We start from the raw sequence: 19,131 nt of genomic DNA, 5'->3' as shown, positions 1-19,131 counted from the left end.
TACGATTAAGAGCCACCCCCCCCCCCCGTGCCTTTTCTCCCGAAATTGATTTCATAGTTAGTATTTTCAGTATGTTTTAATCAACATTTAATGCATATAACAATTAATATATCTTATCATAGTTTACTGGAAAAATTACAGCTAAATAGCGACCAATGCGCTGGTAAAAAAAAATGTGTAATATCATCTACACTGACAAACCTTTGTTTGCCTTATATGGCTATTGCTATTAATGCACACAGAGGATCTTACCACGAGACTGACCAGTTGTTGATTGAATACGTTTATGCCAAATACATGTTTACATGTTACTTCGAACATGTGGTTTAGGTCAATCTATGATCATGTCCATGGAGTGCAAAATACAAATGTTCTTATGAATAAAATGCAAACATTAGAAACTATGAAAGATATCACGGGTGTTTTTAATTTGTTGTTAACTAGAAAAAATATGTTCAATTAGATGTATACTTAGTTAGTGTCAAGTTCAGAACACCAGCACTTCAAGGGTAAGGAAAATGAGCAGCTTCTCATATGTATTTAAATCGACAAAACATTTTTTACATAACAATACTCGTGATCACGTGTGTTGGCCAGGGAATCCACCTGTCAATTGTATTCACCGATAGTACAATAGCGTAAAATTCCTGTAGTATTTGTAGTAACCCATAATGCAATTCTCATTCAGCTGATTTGTCAGTTAAAGTCACATTGGTGCCTTATTTGCTAATCTGACGCCAAAAAATATAGTCCCGGTTCCCATGCAAAATATTTGTCCAAAAAGAAATATTCAGTCATGACAGCAGAAAATTGTATCATAGAGAATACTTATAGTTTAAAGAACAAGGTACAGTTTCAATACAAATTATGCCCTATATTCTTCTAAAATATGAAAGTCATATCAAAATTCGTTCTTTCTAAATCATAGGAATTCCCTGCAGTAAGGATACACAGATCGTTTTTCTCATATGACCTCCTAAATGCTAATTGTGACGTCATAAACTTGTACATTTTCCCGTATTTTCTTAAAAAGTTGCAGAAGACATCAATTTTCTGTAATCAGTGGAATTTTCTTTCAGAAAACATGCTCTACCACCGTCGCCCAAAGAGATTTAGATATATGTGATTTTTCATAGCAGTTTACATAATATATCCAAAAATTAAAGTGGGCGACGGTGGCAGACACTATTTTCTAAAGGAAAATTAGCACAGAAATGAGTCATTTTGAGGCTTTTCTGCATTAAACTTAGAAATGTACCAAATTAATGATGCCATATTTCCAGAAAGGTCCTCCTTCATGCCATATTCTTTAATGATTTATCGTATTCATCTACTCAACTATTGTTAAAGCCAATTTCATAACTTTTTAAGAACATTTAATTTTTAGGGCACAATAAAGCTCAAACCGTACCTTCTTCTTTGAATGAATTCAAGAGAGATCGATTGAAGTACATTTCTATAGAATGATATTATAGGGTGAAAACTAATATGCAACATAACTTTTTTGTTCACCATATTCACATTATCCAAGGTTTTAGTATTCCAGGACTGGGTCACATTGTTGCCAATGTCATTTACATATCCTGACTATTCCAAAACTGGATCACATAGTAGCAATTTCATTAACTGTCTCCACGTGCTAGTCACTTCCTAGCCACATTTCCGTGAACAATTTACCCTATCTCTCTGTAGTCTCGCTAACTCTTGCCAGAGCCACTGCCAGAGCTACTCTAAAGTCATCTGGTTTATAATTTGCAGAACACCGAAAAATAAAAGGTTCCGAACACATTAGTAGGGGTGTTCCACATAAGTTTCAGCTTTTCTTGCCCAGTGGTTCTTAAGAAGAAGATTTTTAAAGGTTTTTTCCTATCTATTTTTATGTAAAATTTGGATTCCCTATTGTGGCCCAACCCTAACCCCGGGGATCATGATTTGAACAATTTAGAATCTACACTACCCCAGGATACTTCCACATAAGTTACAGCTTTTCTGGCCCAGTAGTTCTTGAGAAGATTTTTTAATGACCCCACCCTATTTTTGTCTTTTCTTGATCATCTCCCCTTGGAAGAAGACTTGGCCCTTCATTTTAAGAATTTAAACTCCCATTCACCCAATGATGCTTTGTACCAAGTCTGGTTAAAATTGGCCCAGTGGTTCTTGACAAGAAGTTGAAAATGTGAAAAGTTTACAGACGGACAGATAGACGGACAGTCGGACAGCAAGACGGACGGACGAAGGACAAAATGTCAGAAAAGCTCACTTGAGCCTTTGGCTCTGGTGAGCTAAAAATGGATTGAATGAGAAGAAGTTGAAAATGTGAAAAGTTTACAGACGGACCGACAGACAGACAGACGGACAACGGGTGATCAGAAAAGCTCACTTGAGCTAATAAAAAGGCTAGTGAAAGTTCAATATTGCTAGTAAAAAAAAATTCCACTACCTAAAATTTGCTAGTGGTCAAAAAAGTTAATTTTGATTCCTGCTTCTTATCGATTATGAAACAAGTCGCCGACATCGCTGATATAAATAATAAGGGTTTATTTGGGTGTAAAATTTTGTCAGTGATGTTGGCGACTTTTTTTTAAATAATCAATTAGTAGTATTGAAGAGCTCCAAAAGATCGACAATCAATTGTTGGCAACAATCAGTTCATCACTAGTACTTATCATATCAATCATACCTGACAAACACAAATGATTTCTTTTTCCATTAAGGGTTTTCTCCTGATACAGAGGATATCTGCTTTTGAGGACATCGTTTTCCCTCTGATCATAGATTTTTCTACTCCAATATGAGAATGATTCCTGAAAATATAAGACAACAAAGAAATTGAACAAACCTACAACCCCTTACAGAAATTTCTGATAAGTGACTTATAAGTGATTTATTCTTTTACTTATAAGTTCTTTATTCTGAACTTACACTTCACTGATACATTTAACTTTTGAGTGACTAATAAGTTACTCATTAGGATTTTATATGCAAATGAGCTGCTTGACCTGTAAGTGACTTATAAGCCAGTATTAGCCACTTATGCCTTTTGCAAGTATAGTCACTTATAAGTGACTATAAGTGATTTATAAGTCAAGCATTAACCCTTCATACTTTATCAAGTATGAGTCATCTATAAGTCACTTATAAGTGAAGTACAGCACTACCTGTAAGGTCTTAATTTAGAACAGAACTTCCAATCATGCAGGGGTTGCATGATATGTTCAAAGCTTTTTTTTTTTTTTTACATATACATATGTATCTCCACTTTAGATGAAATAATCAAGTTAAAATTTTATGAAAAAAATCCCTTTCATATGACATTTCTTTGATGATGCAAACTTTACATATTAATTCAGTTTACAAACAAGAATGTTGGACAAAAAGGCAACAAGATTTAATGACCTTGAGGTTTCTTCAAATTTATGAAATCTGAAAGCAATTGAGTCAATTGATTCAAAATTTCAGGCAAAGGAAGTTAAAATAGAGAGATTATGTAAATAGAACCTACTTGTTGTACCTGATGTGAAGGCATACTCAAAATAAATCTGAAATCTCCAACAACATCCTTTGACAGACACTAACTTAGTTTCAAATTCTTGTTGCTCATCTCTGCAGAGACAAACTTTCTGATTTGTTACCTTGAATACCCATAATGCTCCTTGAGAGAAGTCTAGTATAGGGTAAAAATTCTAAGTCCACACTTATTCTTGCTCATACCATACTGATCTTCACTTATAAGTGAGGTATAAGTGAAATATTCACTGATATGTAGCTATTCTTTACTTATAAGTGAAGTATTAACGAAATACGTTCCTCACTTATACTTACTTTGACTTATAGTACACTTATAAGTAAATTTAAAAATTTATAAGTGACTTATAAATTGCTAATAAGTGGATTATAAAACACTTGTAAGTTTCTATTAGTTTTTTCTGTAAGGGACATTGAAAGTGTTCTGATCAACTTTTTTTGTCAACTGTAGATTGGATTAGTAAACTACATGAACATGATATATGAATCTACAAGAGGCCCACGCGCCTTATAGGTCACCTGAGTATCATGTAACAACTTTCCAGCAATTGAATTTGGTTCATGTTTTAAACCAAAATCCATGAAATTCACAATTTTGAAAGAGGCACCATAGCTTATCATAATAATACACTTATCATGCTTACTCTGGTTACTTATACCCAGAGGTAGACCAGAGTAGAGATAATGCATTTCCACTTTATAACCACCACTTGTGCACCCCACCCCACAGGAAGCACTGACCTTGGGGCCACATGTTTCAAAATTTTGGAAAGGATGACTGCACTTAACGCCTGTTTTTGGGTCTTTTTCGGTTGCTTCTGTTGCTTTTATTTCTAAACCTTATCTCACTTTTGTATGTTTATGAAAGAATACTGTCAATTTGGAACCACATTTAAATCTTAAAATGATTTTAGACTGTGATACAATAAAATGATTCAATGTTTTTTGTCCTTACTGCTTTCCAAATATAGTGAATTTACACTTACCTGCCCTTGATTGAACATTACGTATGCATGAGAGGTGGAGCTAATATTGTAAGAATGAGTCTAAAATTAGACTTGATAGATAACAATGACATGTTTGGAAAAAAGAACGTGACCACTCTTTCAAGTTTCCCTCTCCATTCTGTATGGCACAAATACACTTCTGACAAAGGTTTCAAAACGAAATTAACAATATGAGCACGTCAATGTAATTAAAGCAGATTTTATATCAATGCCAGATGACTAAACGTGTTCGAACACAATGTCCTAGTTAGCACATGCTACCTTACAAGTCACGCGATGGAATTAAGTATTCACAAAGTTACCTGAGGTAAGAAATCACGTGGTGAATTATAATATTCAACATGTCACAATCCTTAGTTACAACACAGAGAACGAATGTAAGAAGAAGCAGTTTTTTCTCTTTTTAACCATGAGCGCATGTTTGTCTATTAATCTCCTTTTGACACATTATTATTTATGCAAATATACAACTATTGTTAAACGTAGAACAATAGACAAACATGCGCTGACTATGTATAAAGTCAGTGAAAAAGTGGGCGTCCTCATTATCGAACGGAGATTTAAGAAATTGTGATGACCCCTGCCTTTGAAAACAGATTCGAACTTCGTAAATATACACTTTTATTAAACGTAATTAGATAAAGTTGTAGATTGGATGTTGACCATTCTTGCAATGAAAAGAAAAATGTTTGTTTTGAAAGTTTATTTTGTCGCAAATTCCGCATGTCCTTAAGTGCAGTCATCCTTTATCATAAATTTTATTTCATCATAAATGGTTGATTAATACCAAAGAGAAGATTGCAAAGCATTAATATATTTTCAGACAAAGAAAAATTTAAATAGTAACGTGTTCATTTCAATGAAATCATTCTATATAATCTTAATTCTTGATTTATTTAAGGTTCAATTTAACAGTATGAATTAACCAACCCCCCCCCCCCCCCTTTTCAATCTCTGCTACATAATGATCGATATATGAATTAATTTAAAGAAAAAAGGCCTGTCTAGTAAGTTAATGTTTGGTCTGGTTAAATTTTATATAGATTTTACCAGACCTTATGTCCTGTAAATTTTTGCCTTTCACATAGACTTGATTTTTAAGTAATAAATGGCTTACGTGATTAAATATTTTGCTTGGGGGGATTATACTTGTAAGTATGTTAATTTTCCCAATTTGACAAAAATGTCGAGGATTTTTCCCAATTTAGAGGGACCCGGTCCCTATACCAAGAAGTGCTGTGACAGCCCTGTTAGTCACACAATTACTCAACAAAAAGTGTACATCCAAAAATGAAAAATTTAAGCAATTTTGATTAGTTTATTTAATACCCAGGAGCAGAGAAGTGGTTTTTTGGCCCCACCCCTCAGGCCCCATGGGGGCAGGGACCATGAAATTCACAATTTTGTTCCCCTTCACCCATAAATGCTTTGTGCCAAATTTGGTTGAAATTGGTTGAGTGGATGCAGAGAAGAAGCTGAAAATGTTCAAATATCAATTGTGAAGAAGCACCCCTCCTCATCTTAAAAATGTACATAGTTCATTGGTTTAATACCCAGAAGCAGAAGAAAATTTTTAAAAGAGACACTGTGACGTACAAAGGGGAAAATTGACAAATGTAGAATTTTTGCATGACCCATGTTAATTTTGTTCAATTCCTAAAAGTATTATGTTTCAGAAAATTACAGGTTTCAGAACCTAAAAATTCTATTTTTATGGAGAAAAATAAAAAGTAAAAATAATTTCAGTATGCCCCATAACGAAAATATTGCTAAATACGTACTTCTTCCTCCCTATTGTTACAAGTTTGAGCTAATATTAAAAGTGGTGTGACCTTGACAAACACTAAAACAACGAAACGGTAGATACAACCTTTGTTATTCCGGCACTTATATTGTGCAGTATTTTCTTGCAGTTTAATTGTCATATCTTAGCTATATACTCATAATTTTCATAAGTCTTTCTCTGTATGCTAGAGATATCATAAAAAGACAGACATGATTTTGACTCATTGGTGTTACTTTAAAGAATTTATGCATTTTCACTATATATGGTCCGTGTAACACTTAACAGTTCAAATTTCTAAAATGATTTAGAGTTTTAGAATTTTAATATATTAGTTCAAATATCTAACTTTCAAAAACTCAAACTGATTTGGAATATTGAAATTTAACATTTTTAATTCAAAAATCTAAATTTTCAAATTTCCAAACAGGTTTTAAAATTTTGATATTATAGATTTTTACCTTAAATGTTCAAAATTCAAATTTCCAAAAAACGATTTTTGTATTTTAAACTTTTGAGTTTTTAATATACTGTTTGATCAGAAAGTTTATGCTTAATAATGTACAGTTCAGTAACATTTTTCGTCTTTTGATCATTGAAAATTAACTTCGAACTTTGAAATTTCAACTTTGAAACGTTTTAGATTTTTAGAAATTTGGAATTTTGATTCAAATATTCTAATTTCAAATAACCAAAACATTTTGAGTTTTAGAATTTTACTTTAACTATCCAAAATATCAAATTTCTAAACCCGGTTTGAATTTTGAATATCAGTTCAATATTCTAACTATCTAAAAGCTCTTTTGCTTAATCAAAAGTGTTTTTGAAATAGTTTCTAAATTCAAATCAGGTTTGGAATTTGATATTTTGGATATTTGAAGTAAATATCTAAACACTCAAAGAGTTTTGGTGATTTGAAATTTGAATGTCTGAATCAATGTTCTAAATTTTAAAAAATCTAAAACGTTTTGAAAGTTGAAATTTAGAAGTTTGAAGTAAATTTTGAAATATCAAAAGTCGTAAAACTCTCCGTACTTGCGTGAATGTTGCAGAATAACCTCCTCGGTCTCGAAATGTTGTTTGAAAGATAAAAGCCTCGGCGTACAGACAATGTACTGAACTTTAGATTGTTTAGCGTAAACTTTCTGAACAAACAGTAGATTAAAAACTCAAAAGTTTAAAATACATAATTTGTTTTTGGAAATTTGAATTTTGAATGTTTAAGGTAAAAATCTAAAAACTTAAAATTCTTAAACCTGTTTGGAAATTTGAAAATTTAGATTTTTGAACCAAAATATTAAATTTCAATATACCAGATCAGTTTGAATTTTCGAAATTTAGAAATTTGAACTAATATATTAACATTCTAAAACTCTAAATCATTTTAGAAATTTAAATTGTTAAGTGTTACACGGACCATATATAATTAATACAGCACCGCCCTAAAACCAGAACCCCTGACCCACGGGCCAAAACATTCACAATTTTAGAATAGGCAGTCTTATTCAACATAACCATGTACTTGGTAAGTTTATTTAATACCCAGGAGCAGAGAAGATTCTTAATAAAGAATATATATGTATTTTCACTATATTATCAATAGAGCCCCACCATAACACCAGAATCCCTGACCCACAGGCCAAAAAATTCACAATTTTAAAAGAGACATTCTTATTCATCATAACTTTGTACTTTTGTTAGTTTATTTAATACTTAGGAGCAGAGAAGAAGATTTTCAAAGAATTTATGCATTTTCACTATATAATCAATAGACCCGCCCTAACACCAGAACCCCTGACCCTGGGGCCATGAAATTCACAATTTTGGAAGATTTATAAAGATTGCTTTAATTAAAGTATGTAGTCTAATAAAGATAATAGACAACACTAACCCCATAAAGTGTAAGGACAACAACCCCGCTATGTACTCTTATAAAGATAATAGACAACACTAACCCCATAAAGTGTAACAACCCCACTATGTTCTTATACAAAGATAATAGACAACACTAACCTCACAAAGTGTTAGGACAACAACCCCACTATATACTCTAATAAAGATAATAGACAACACTAACCCCATAAAGTGTTAGGACAACAACCCCGCTATGTACTCTTATAAAGATAATAGACAACACTAACCCCATAAAGTGTAACAACCCCACTATGTTCTTATATAAAGATAATAGACAACACTAACCTCATAAAGTGTTAGGACAACAACCCCACCATGTACTCTTATAAAGACAATAGACAACACTAACCCCATAAAGTGTTATGACAACAACCCCACTATGTACTCTTATAAAGATAATAGACAACACTAACCCCACAAAGTGTTAGGAAAACAACCCCCCTATGTACGCTTATGAAGATAATAGACAATACTTACCCGATAAAGTGTCACAACCCCACTATGTTCTTATATAAAGATAATAGACAACACTAACCCTACAAAGTGTTAGACAACAACCCCAATATGTTCTGATAGAAAATATCAGACATCTTAATAACCTCACAGTGTTAAACAAACAACCCCGCTGTGTTCTCATGTAACAGATACCAGTAACCATATGAATTCAAGTGTTTAACAACCCCGGTATGTTCTTATTTCAGAATACTCTACCATGGACTGGTAATAAAAGTGCAAATACCCCCACTATGTTCAATCGCAACTTCTGGGGCCTTTCCGACTAGCTGAAAAACGACCTCGAATGTATTAGGTAAACGCCATGACAACAACCCCCTTTTCACGATCTATGAAATAAATGCATGAAGACATTTTATCTGTGGAATATGGAGTTCAACTTTATTCAATGTAATGATATTCCCTAAAATTTACTATAGAAGGGACTTCTAACTCCGTCTATCCTATATTTGAATAAACAGGAAATGTATAACTTTTTAACATCAGGTGATGTTAATACATTCGAGGTTGTTTTTCTGACCTCTGACAGAAAGACCCTGAGATGATGCGATTGCCACTATGTTATATCATTTTTTAACTTTTAAAAATACCAAACAATACTCATGATACTTTTTCCTATTTTGATAACATGCATACTCCAAAATTTGTTTTAAACATTTTTCAAACTATTTTTAATTGAATAATCTCTTTATCTTTACTCCTTATTTCTAATGAAAATTTTTCCTTTGAATCTGCTGGTGCGTGAATTTTAAGTGTGCATTATGCATCAAAAGCATACATAATTTCATTGTTAAATAATGATAATAAAAAAAAAAGACATGATTCTGATTTTTAAAAAAAAATTTAATTAAACTTTTCAGTTACTTGACAAGTTAAACACAGATAAGAAACATGTCAATAAATGTAGAACACAGAAAAAACATCAAAATTTGAGACAATCTTCATAGCAGCTGTAAAAAAAAAAATAAATCAACTACCTGCAATTTTAAAAAGCAAGTAAATAGTGAGTTGTCAAATAACTCCAAAACTTGCATGTTACTGCTACTTATTTTAAGCAAAATGTATGAATTCAAATGAAGATAAAAAAAAACAAGAGGCCCATGGGCCACATCGCTCACCTGAGCACATTGGCAAGGCAAAAGCACAAATCGGTTCAGTATTGAAAAGATTGGGGGGGGGGGCTTGAATTTTAAACTACCTGATGATGCTTCCATGTCAATATAACAAATGGCTTTGTTGTACTTGAGAAGATTTTTAAAAAATTTTCCCATATATTCCTTTGTAAAAATTTGATCCTCCATTGTGGCTCCTCCCTATCCTAGGGGTCATCATTTGAACAAACTTGAATCTACACTACCTGAGGATGCTTCCATATCAATATGACTAAACATAGCTTTTCTGTTCTTGAGAAGAAATTTTTTTCTATATGTTCTTATGTAAAACTTTCAATCCCCCTATTGGGCCCCACCCTACCCTCGGGTGTCATCATTTGAACAAAATTGCATTTACACTACCTGAGGATGCTTCCATATCAAAATGACTAATCATGATTTTCAGTTCTTGAGAAGAAAATATTTTCCTATATGTTCCTATGTAAAATTTTCGATCCCCCATTATGGCCCATCCCTATCCCCTGGGGTCATCATTTTAACAAACTTGAATCTACACTACCTGAGAATGCTTCCATATCAAAATGACTAATCATGGCTTTGCAGTTCTTCATCAGAAGATATCTTCCTATATATTTCTATTTCAGACTTTTATCCTCCATTGTGGCCCCACCCTACCCCCAGGGGTCATGATTTGAACAAACTTGAATCTACACTACCTGAGGATACTTCCACATAAATATGATCAATCAGGGCTTTGCTGTTCCTGAGAAGAAGATTTTTAAAGATTTTTCCTATATATTTCTATATAAAACTTTGATCCTCCATTGTGGCCCCGCCCTACCCCCGGGGGGTTAGGATTTGAACAAACTTGAATCTACACTACCTGAGGATGCTTTCATATAAATATGACCAATTAGGGCTTTGCTGTTATTGAGAAGATTTTTAAAGATTTTTCCAATATACTTCTATGTAAAACTTTGATCCTCCATTGTGGCCACGCCCTACCTCCAGGGGTCATGATTTGGACAAACTTGAATCTACACTACCTGAGGATGCTTCCATATCAATATGACCAATTAGGGCTTTGCTGTTATTGAGAAGAAGATTTTTAAAATTTTTTTCTACATATTTCTATGTAAAACTTTGATCCTCCATTGTGGCTCCGCCCTACCCCAGGGGGTCATGATTTGAACAAACTTGAATCTACACTACCTGAGGATGTTTCCATATAAATATGACTCATCATGGCTTTGCTGTTATTGAGAAGAAGATTTTTAAAGATTTTTCCTATATATTTCTATGTAAAACTTTGATCCTCCATTGTGGCCAGGCCCTACCCCCGGGGGTCATGATTTGGACAAACTTGAATCTACACTACCTGAGGATGTTTCCATATCAATATGACCAATTAGGGCTTTGCTGTTCTTGAGAAGAAGATTATTAAAGGTTTTTCCTATATATTTCTATGTAAAACTTTGATCCTCCATTGTGGCCCCGCCCTACCCCAGGGGGTCATGATTTGAACAAACTTGAATCTACACTACCTGAGGATGCTTCCATATAAATATGACTCATCATGGCTTTGCTGTTCTTGAGAAGAAGATTTTTAAAGGTTTTTCCTATATATTTCTATGTAAAACTTTGATCCTCCACTGTGGCCCCGCCCTACCCCCGGGGGTCATGATTTGAACAAACTTAAATCTACACTACCTGAGGATGCTTCCACATGAGTTTTATCTTCCCTGGCTTTGTGGTTCTTGAGAAGAAGATTTTTAAAAGATGCTATTAATTTTTCACTAATTCTTTATTATCTCCCCTTGAAAGAGGGTGTGACCCTTCATTTGAACAAACTTGAATCCCCTTCACCCAAGAATATTTTGTGGCAAGTTTGGTTGAAATTGGCCCAGTGGTTCTTGAGAAGAAGTCGAAAATGTGAAAAGTTTACAGACGGACGGATGGACAGACAGACAGACGGACAGACAGACTACAGACAAAATGTGTGATCAGAAAAGCTCACCTGAGCCTTCGGCTCAGGTGAGCTAAAAATGTGTAGTCTAATATCTCATCATTTTGCATTTTAAATTTGATCTTAAAACAAAAATAATGATGTACATCCTTTGGGAAAATAAACTAAAACCCAAAATTTAGATAAAGTCTATAAATACAAGAGAATTTACATGATTACAAATTAAAATGCAGTCTAATTGTGAAAATGCCGCACCCCCACCCCCCCAAAAAAAAATGAAAAAAAAAAACAACAACAACAAAACAATTGATTTATAATTTTCAGAAAAATAAAAATTAAACAACATAAATGTACATTTCAGTTATTTATTTCTCACATTTAAAATGAGATCGCCAATTAAACAAGAGGCCCATGGGCCTTGAAGGTCACCTGAGTATCATGGAACAACTTTCAACTAAGTAAAGCCAAAATATTTTAAGAAAGAAATATACACTTGTATCTCAGAAATCATGAAATACATGGGTGACTTGCTTAACTTTCATGTAAGAATTCTGTACCATTATCATGTCATCAGTGAATGTATTTCAGATTTTTTCACAGAATATTCTTGAAGATATAAATCATGTGACATTTAGTCACATAATCATTATACTCTCACATTCGATGTGCTCTTTGCTATGCAATGTATAATGCATTTGCAGGAAGAAGATGCGGGACCCTAAGTAAAAGTGACTTTGTGTAAGTTAAGAGTACTAAACAACTTTTGTTACAGTTGTAAACCTTTAAGTGCCCCAATAGAAATTTCATAATTTTTTAGAGCGATAAATTGTGCAGTTCATGGTTTTGTTTAGCTCATACATGTGATTTTACACAAGGTATGCATCCTTTTGAAAATAAACTCTGATGTGTGAGCAGTGATATGCTGCAAATTAATCCTCTTCTTTCTTACAGTCCTTTAAACATACTGTAATAAAAATTGAGACATACACAAAAAGCCGTATCAGATTTATTGTGTTTTATATTCTCTCAGGATAATGATTTACATGTAATCAATGGAATTCTTTTTCATAACATCAGGTTTGGAAAGAGTCATGATTAAACATCTTAATATCTAAAATTGTGCAATAACTTAAATAAAAATATGACACAATACTCAACATAAAAAAGCAAATCAAGGGGAGAAAACCAAAGTCGCATACTGCAAAGAGGACCATTCCCTTATAAAAGAGTACATTGATCCAGATAAAATTTACTGCTTGCTTAACTTCCATTATGCACACACTAATGTATATACACACTCAAAAGCATGTTACTACATGTATATACATGTACATGTAAATATTACAATGGATCAATTATTGACTTTAATATGTTCATAATAATGATTTTAATAAAAAAATTTAAATAATTAAGTCGTAGTTATTGACTATAGTATTGCATTTATTTATAAAGCCTGGTGAACAATTCATTGATATTTAACTTTGTTCAATTTTCAAACAATATGAAAGTGCTTTATTGGTCTACTGTCTGAAATTTTACCACCAATCATACTACGTAGGAAGCAATCTTCACTTTATTTCTATATCATCTGAAAGAAGCAAGGTTTACCTCCCTTTACGGGCTGGCCATTGACCCCCTCTTTCTATGCTACTTACCTTTAAAAAGTGAATGCTTCATATTTGGTGATTTCATACAATTACAACATAAAATAGATATTGTGAAATCATGGTAGCAATGAAACATTTTTTTTTAATTAGAGTTAGCAATATTATAGAAAGTTTTGAGTCTGTACCTGAATTGTCCACCTAGCATAAATTGTATACATACATTTTAATATTTGCAGATGTTGTTAAAATTGAACCATAAAGTTATCCTAAACTTTTCACAATATGATCAAAAATGTATTGAACAGATAAATGCAACATGGCAAGAACAAAAATATATTTAGTACATGGTTTAAATCATTTGCTTTAATTGTAGTTTAAAACAATGGAAGGGAAAAAAAATTAAAATTTAAAAAAAAAAAAAAGTAAGAAAAGATTTCATAAAGCAGTGAATTTATATTAATTAAATATACTTTTAAATTCATAGTATATGTGATTACAATTTAATTCAAATATTTGCATAATGAATACCGATTTATAGCTAATTGAAATATTTCAAAGAAATGGAAAATTTTCCTATATTCAGTCATTGTTGTGAACGAACTTCTTCACATAACAAAAGCTAAAAGAAAGATTAAAGTTGTTTACAAGGGCCTGAAATCATTTATCAACACTTTTATTAAATAATACAAATTTTAGATTTAAGAAATAAATCTTAAGGTCATAGGATGCCTGAAATCCAGAGATATGGGGTTTTATCACAGTTTCTTGAATTGTGTTGGTTCTAGATTCCAATTATTCATTAAATGGTAAGTGAGGGTAAACTTAAATTTCTTAGGGGGATATTTTGTTCATATTTTTTTTGCACTGAATTTCAATATACATATATTCAGCTATTAAAAGTATAGATTTGGGGATAATGCAAAAAGAGAAAGGATGGATTGATAGGAAAACTTCATAATAAATATGTGTTTTAAACAAGTCTATACAAACTTTTCATAAATTTGTATATATATATATATATATATTTTTTTAAGTATCCACATCCTACGTCCTTTAAATGTCCTATTTTACAAAATCAAATATAATATTGTATCTATTCCAATATATGCCTTCCGCAGATGAAAATTAAACAAAAATAAGTACAATTAATTAACATAGATCTACCTGCCTCTTTATAATCAAATATACATTGGAAAAGGATATAAATGTACATTTAAAAAGGTTTAATAGAACTTGAAAATGATAAATTTGGTAATGATTTGGTGATAAAATTTTCTATATACACATAATTTAATTAGTTACAAGAGCTGGTCTAGGACTTAAACTCTTGATCAACAGTACACTGTACGCCTAAAGTAGATAGTTTCATCCACAAGATTTGAGCATAGATGCTTGATGGTAGTACTTATATATACAAATGTCATAGTTAGAAAATTCTAAATTGTCTTAGTGTACGTAACTCAACAACATATCAGTATCACCAAAAACATAATGAAAAATAAATAAATAAGAAATGAATTCTAAATCTATATGATTAATATATGTACAACAGAATGCATGCAGATAACATTTTCACATGTAACATGGCAGAAAGTCTTTTCAGAAATGAAATGTTATTTAACAGTTTCACACGTAACACTGTAGATCATAAGTCTTTTCAGAAATGGAGTGTTGATTTAACAGTTTCACATATTCAATGGGAGCCAGTCTTTTCAGATTTGGAATTTTGATTTAACAGTTTCGCATGTAACATGGGAACCAGTCTTTTCCGGAATGGAATGTTGATTTAACAGTTTCACATGTAACACGGCCGGGAGAGAGTCTTTTCAGAAATAGAATTTTGATTCAACAGTTTCACATGTAACACGGGAGATAACTAGTCTTTTCAGAAATGGAATGTTGATTTGAAACAGTTTCACATGTAATACAGGAGCCAGTATTTTTTATAAACCAAATGTTGATAAAACAGTATCACATTAACACAGTTTGGAGTTAGTCTTTGACATAACAGGGATAACTGTTCTGTATACAATGTCTTGGCAGATCTGATACACCATTGTGACACTTGGTTGTATGATAACTACATTAATTATGTGTATATAATAAATTAACACAAAAATTCTTTCATTCTAATTCTTAAATTCAATATATATGTATCAGCATAAATTAATCTACTAAAGAAATCAATGTTAATTTAAATGCCCATGAGATGAAATATTAATTTTATAATTGTATAATACATGTACATGGATTACCAAAACAGATAGTACTTTACAAACACAAAAACATGAAATGGAAAAAAAAAAAAAAAGTAAATTTAACTCATCATTGGAATAGAAGTATTAAAATGCTACTTGAGTGTATATTTCATCCACACTTAACAGATCAAGTCATGTAGGCACATCACAAAAAAAAGTATGTTATAAAAAATATCTTTTAATATTTGATCCAATCAAATCTTGCAGATATACACCAGTACTTGATTCTTTTTAAATACTAACATAATATTCCAATTTTAAAAAAGAACATTATAACATTCCATTTATACATGGCTTAAATGTTTAATTCAATAATTACAAAAATTTGCAAAGAAATTTACATATTGTGTAATTACACAAAAATTTACATATTCTGTTATAAGAAAACAATGTTGTAATGGAGCTTGAATCGTGATTAAACAATATACTATATAAAAGACAGGCAGCACGTACGTTTTTTGCCGTTTGTTGAAAGGTTGCAAACTTAACATACATGAACTAAATAATTTCATCTCATGGGCATTATAATTTTAAAACACAATTTTGTCCCAATAACTTCCCAATAAGGAAATTTATGTGAATTTTAAAATCATATACATGTACATGTACTTAAACATACAGGGGAGTTATTGGGACAAATAAGGTAGATGATGAGTGGCAACCCTTGTTTTTGCCTAACCACTCTTGGCAGTTTGTAAATATTTAGCTTCCACTGGAAACTAAATATTTACATACTGCCTGTGTTGTGCTCTAGAGGGTTTTTATATAATACTGGACAAGACAATTATTATACACTTCTATCATTAGCTAGCTTAAGTAAAATTTGCAGCACAATAAATTATATTATGGTCAGACCAATAAGCCTGGAGAACATCTGTTTGTATATCAGTAAAGTTGGTAAATATTAGGTCTAACCGTGTCTTGTTTTTTGTGGTTATCTTGTTTATAACTTGCTCACAACCAAAGTTTTCTCTCATAAAGTTTAGGAAATGCTGATACTGACCAGTATTCAAATCCAAATTACAATCTCCCATAATCACAATTTTTTTATCTTTGTCAACAAATGGAAGCAATCTGTTCTTCAACGTATCGTAAAAAAGTTGAAGAGTACAAGAAGGTTGCTTATATAAAACTACACACTGTATTGGAGTATTGGACGCCATAATGGAAATTATGGAAAATTCAACGGATTTGGTAGTAAAAGAGTTGTATGTCACACACTGTAATTGATTCCTCAGATATATGACAATGCCATGATGTGATCTGGTCTGGGAAGAATTTGCATCATTTCTGAACATTGTAAAACCCTCCAAAGTAAAGTATTTATCAGAATCTAATTCACAAAGCCAAGATTCAGCTATACCAATAACATCTGCAGCTAAAACACTTGGTTCTGATTTCATATCAAGGTAGTGTTTGTGTAGAGATCTTGCATTGTTGAACAAAAATTTAATATCTTTACATACAGAGTAAAGTGGTGTGTATGAGAGCTGCAATCTATTTTCTCTCAATCTTTCCATCTCTTTATCAACATTTTCATCTTTAGAAAGACTTTTTTCATTGAAATCCAGAATGAATAGTCCATCAAGTGACCTTACTCTAGAGAGTGCAACATAATGTATATGAGGAATTTTGCGCTGCTTTGTCTGTGCTAAGCTGATGACTGCACTTGAAAGAGTTGCTCCTTGTGCTTTATGGATTGTCTTTCCAGCAGCTGGTTGGAGTGGAAACTGAATTCTCTCATAGGTCTTCCTGTTATACACAAATGTTCTTTTTGCTTCAAATATGGGAGTCCATGTAGTATTAACATTTGTGCTAAACAAATGGCTGTATTGATGTCTTCTTGAAATACCAATGTTCGAGTCAGCAAACAGAACCCATACTATAGCTGGTCTTAATAGCGATTGTTGATATTCAATGTATTTCACAACACATGAAGCACCATTTGTCAATCCATCTGTAACATCAAGATTTACGGATATGTCATAGAGCATATCTACAGCAATAACCAAGTTAGTTCTTAATTGTCCAGTAGATGCTGGGTTTTCAGGCAAGTTTTGAACTAGTTTTAATTTCACTGATGCAGAGAGTTTTGTCTGTGATAAAACGTCTGTGTCTGCTCTTACATTTACTTTATTTGTTGAAAGGTTTTCTATTAGATTGTTATTAAAACAATCAACAAACTTGTTCTCAATAAACAGATGAGGTGCCTCCTTAGGATAGACTTGCATGTCTTGCCTGATGATGTGTTGATAAATGAGTTCTTTATCTTCATCTGTCATCTTGTTTTCACGGAGTCTATTCAACATTTCTGCAAATCTGAGGTCATCCTTTTGTCTCATAATTTCAGTTAGTTCATGCATATGAAAATGTTCATGCCATAAATTTTTTGCTAAACTCTGACCAGGATTAGAAAGGTCTTTGAAAATCCATTTGTCTCCAACAGGTGGTAACTGATACAAATCACCAACAGCTATGATGCTAATACCACCAAAATCTTGTTTTCTACCAGTAAGTTGCTGAAGTCTGTCATTTATAAATGTCAGCATATTATTTCCTACCATTGAAATTTCATCAATTATCACAACTGACAAATTACGGTACTTTGTCCTAAATGAGTTCAATTCATCTGCACTCATGTGTTGCTGGGTTTGATACATTTTCCTGTGAAATGCTGATGCAATAGTAGTCCCTTTGATGTTATATGCAGCTTTTCCAGTGTGAGCACAAAGTAATATTCTAATATCATCTGGGTTTTCACCTTCTTTTGAGTACAGTTTTCTGTGTAATGTTTGAAAAATTGCATCAATAACCACTGATTTTCCTGTACCTGCTCCACCAGTTAGAAAAGCATATAATGGTTCATCTCTGATTTGAATCCAGTTTGTTACATGATTGTAAAATTCTCTCTGCTTAGTATTCAGGGATTGCAAAAGTTTATAATACTGCTCATCAGGAATGCGGACAGCACTCATTTCTGTTTCAGATACTTTTGAAGACAAGCCAAGTTCTGGACCAATATCAAAATCTCTGTGTTGAACTGTATCAGGATCATAATGAACAAATTCCTCAGATGGTTCAGAACTTATCTCTGCATCCTCTGCCTCAGCATGTTCTGTATTTGGTGCTACTGTCTCCATATTATCAAGATCTTCTTCAGCTTGAAGTCGAGCTTGTTCTAATTCATCCACAAAATGCTCATACTGCTTTTGCTTAACTTGTATTATACATGCTTTTTGCCTGTAGTGCTGTTCATAAGTTTGATGACTACCAAGTAGGTCAGCATTCTCATTTCTCCAAGGCAGAAAGAGAAGAATTCTTTCTCTGTAATACTGTTCAGAATTTGTTTTTTGGCTGTACCCTACATATCTAATAACTCGTTTGTTTTTTCGTCTTCTGATCTTAATCCCATTTTTCAAATGAACTAAAACATCCTGATCAGTAAA

At 32.4% G+C, this 19,131-nt stretch overlaps 1 protein-coding gene across 1 annotated transcript in view; it reads right to left on the bottom strand.

The window, feature by feature from the left end:
• The window catches only part of LOC133186306 (uncharacterized), a 60,108-nt gene that overhangs the window by 12,997 nt on the left and 27,980 nt on the right, over positions 1 to 19,131 (bottom strand). The window contains exon 3 of the mRNA XM_061321532.1: positions 2,681 to 2,804. Coding sequence (XP_061177516.1) covers positions 2,681 to 2,804 — 124 coding nt within the window. The remainder of the gene's footprint in view (positions 1 to 2,680; positions 2,805 to 19,131) is intronic.

This window comes from Saccostrea echinata, unplaced genomic scaffold, assembly GCF_033153115.1.
Source record: "Saccostrea echinata isolate AGI-Se365-2 ecotype Australia unplaced genomic scaffold, CSIRO_AGI_Sech_v1 ptg000013l, whole genome shotgun sequence".
Taxonomy (NCBI): Eukaryota; Metazoa; Mollusca; class Bivalvia; order Ostreida; family Ostreidae; genus Saccostrea; species Saccostrea echinata.
This window is presented reverse-complemented; position numbering and strand designations above follow the sequence as displayed.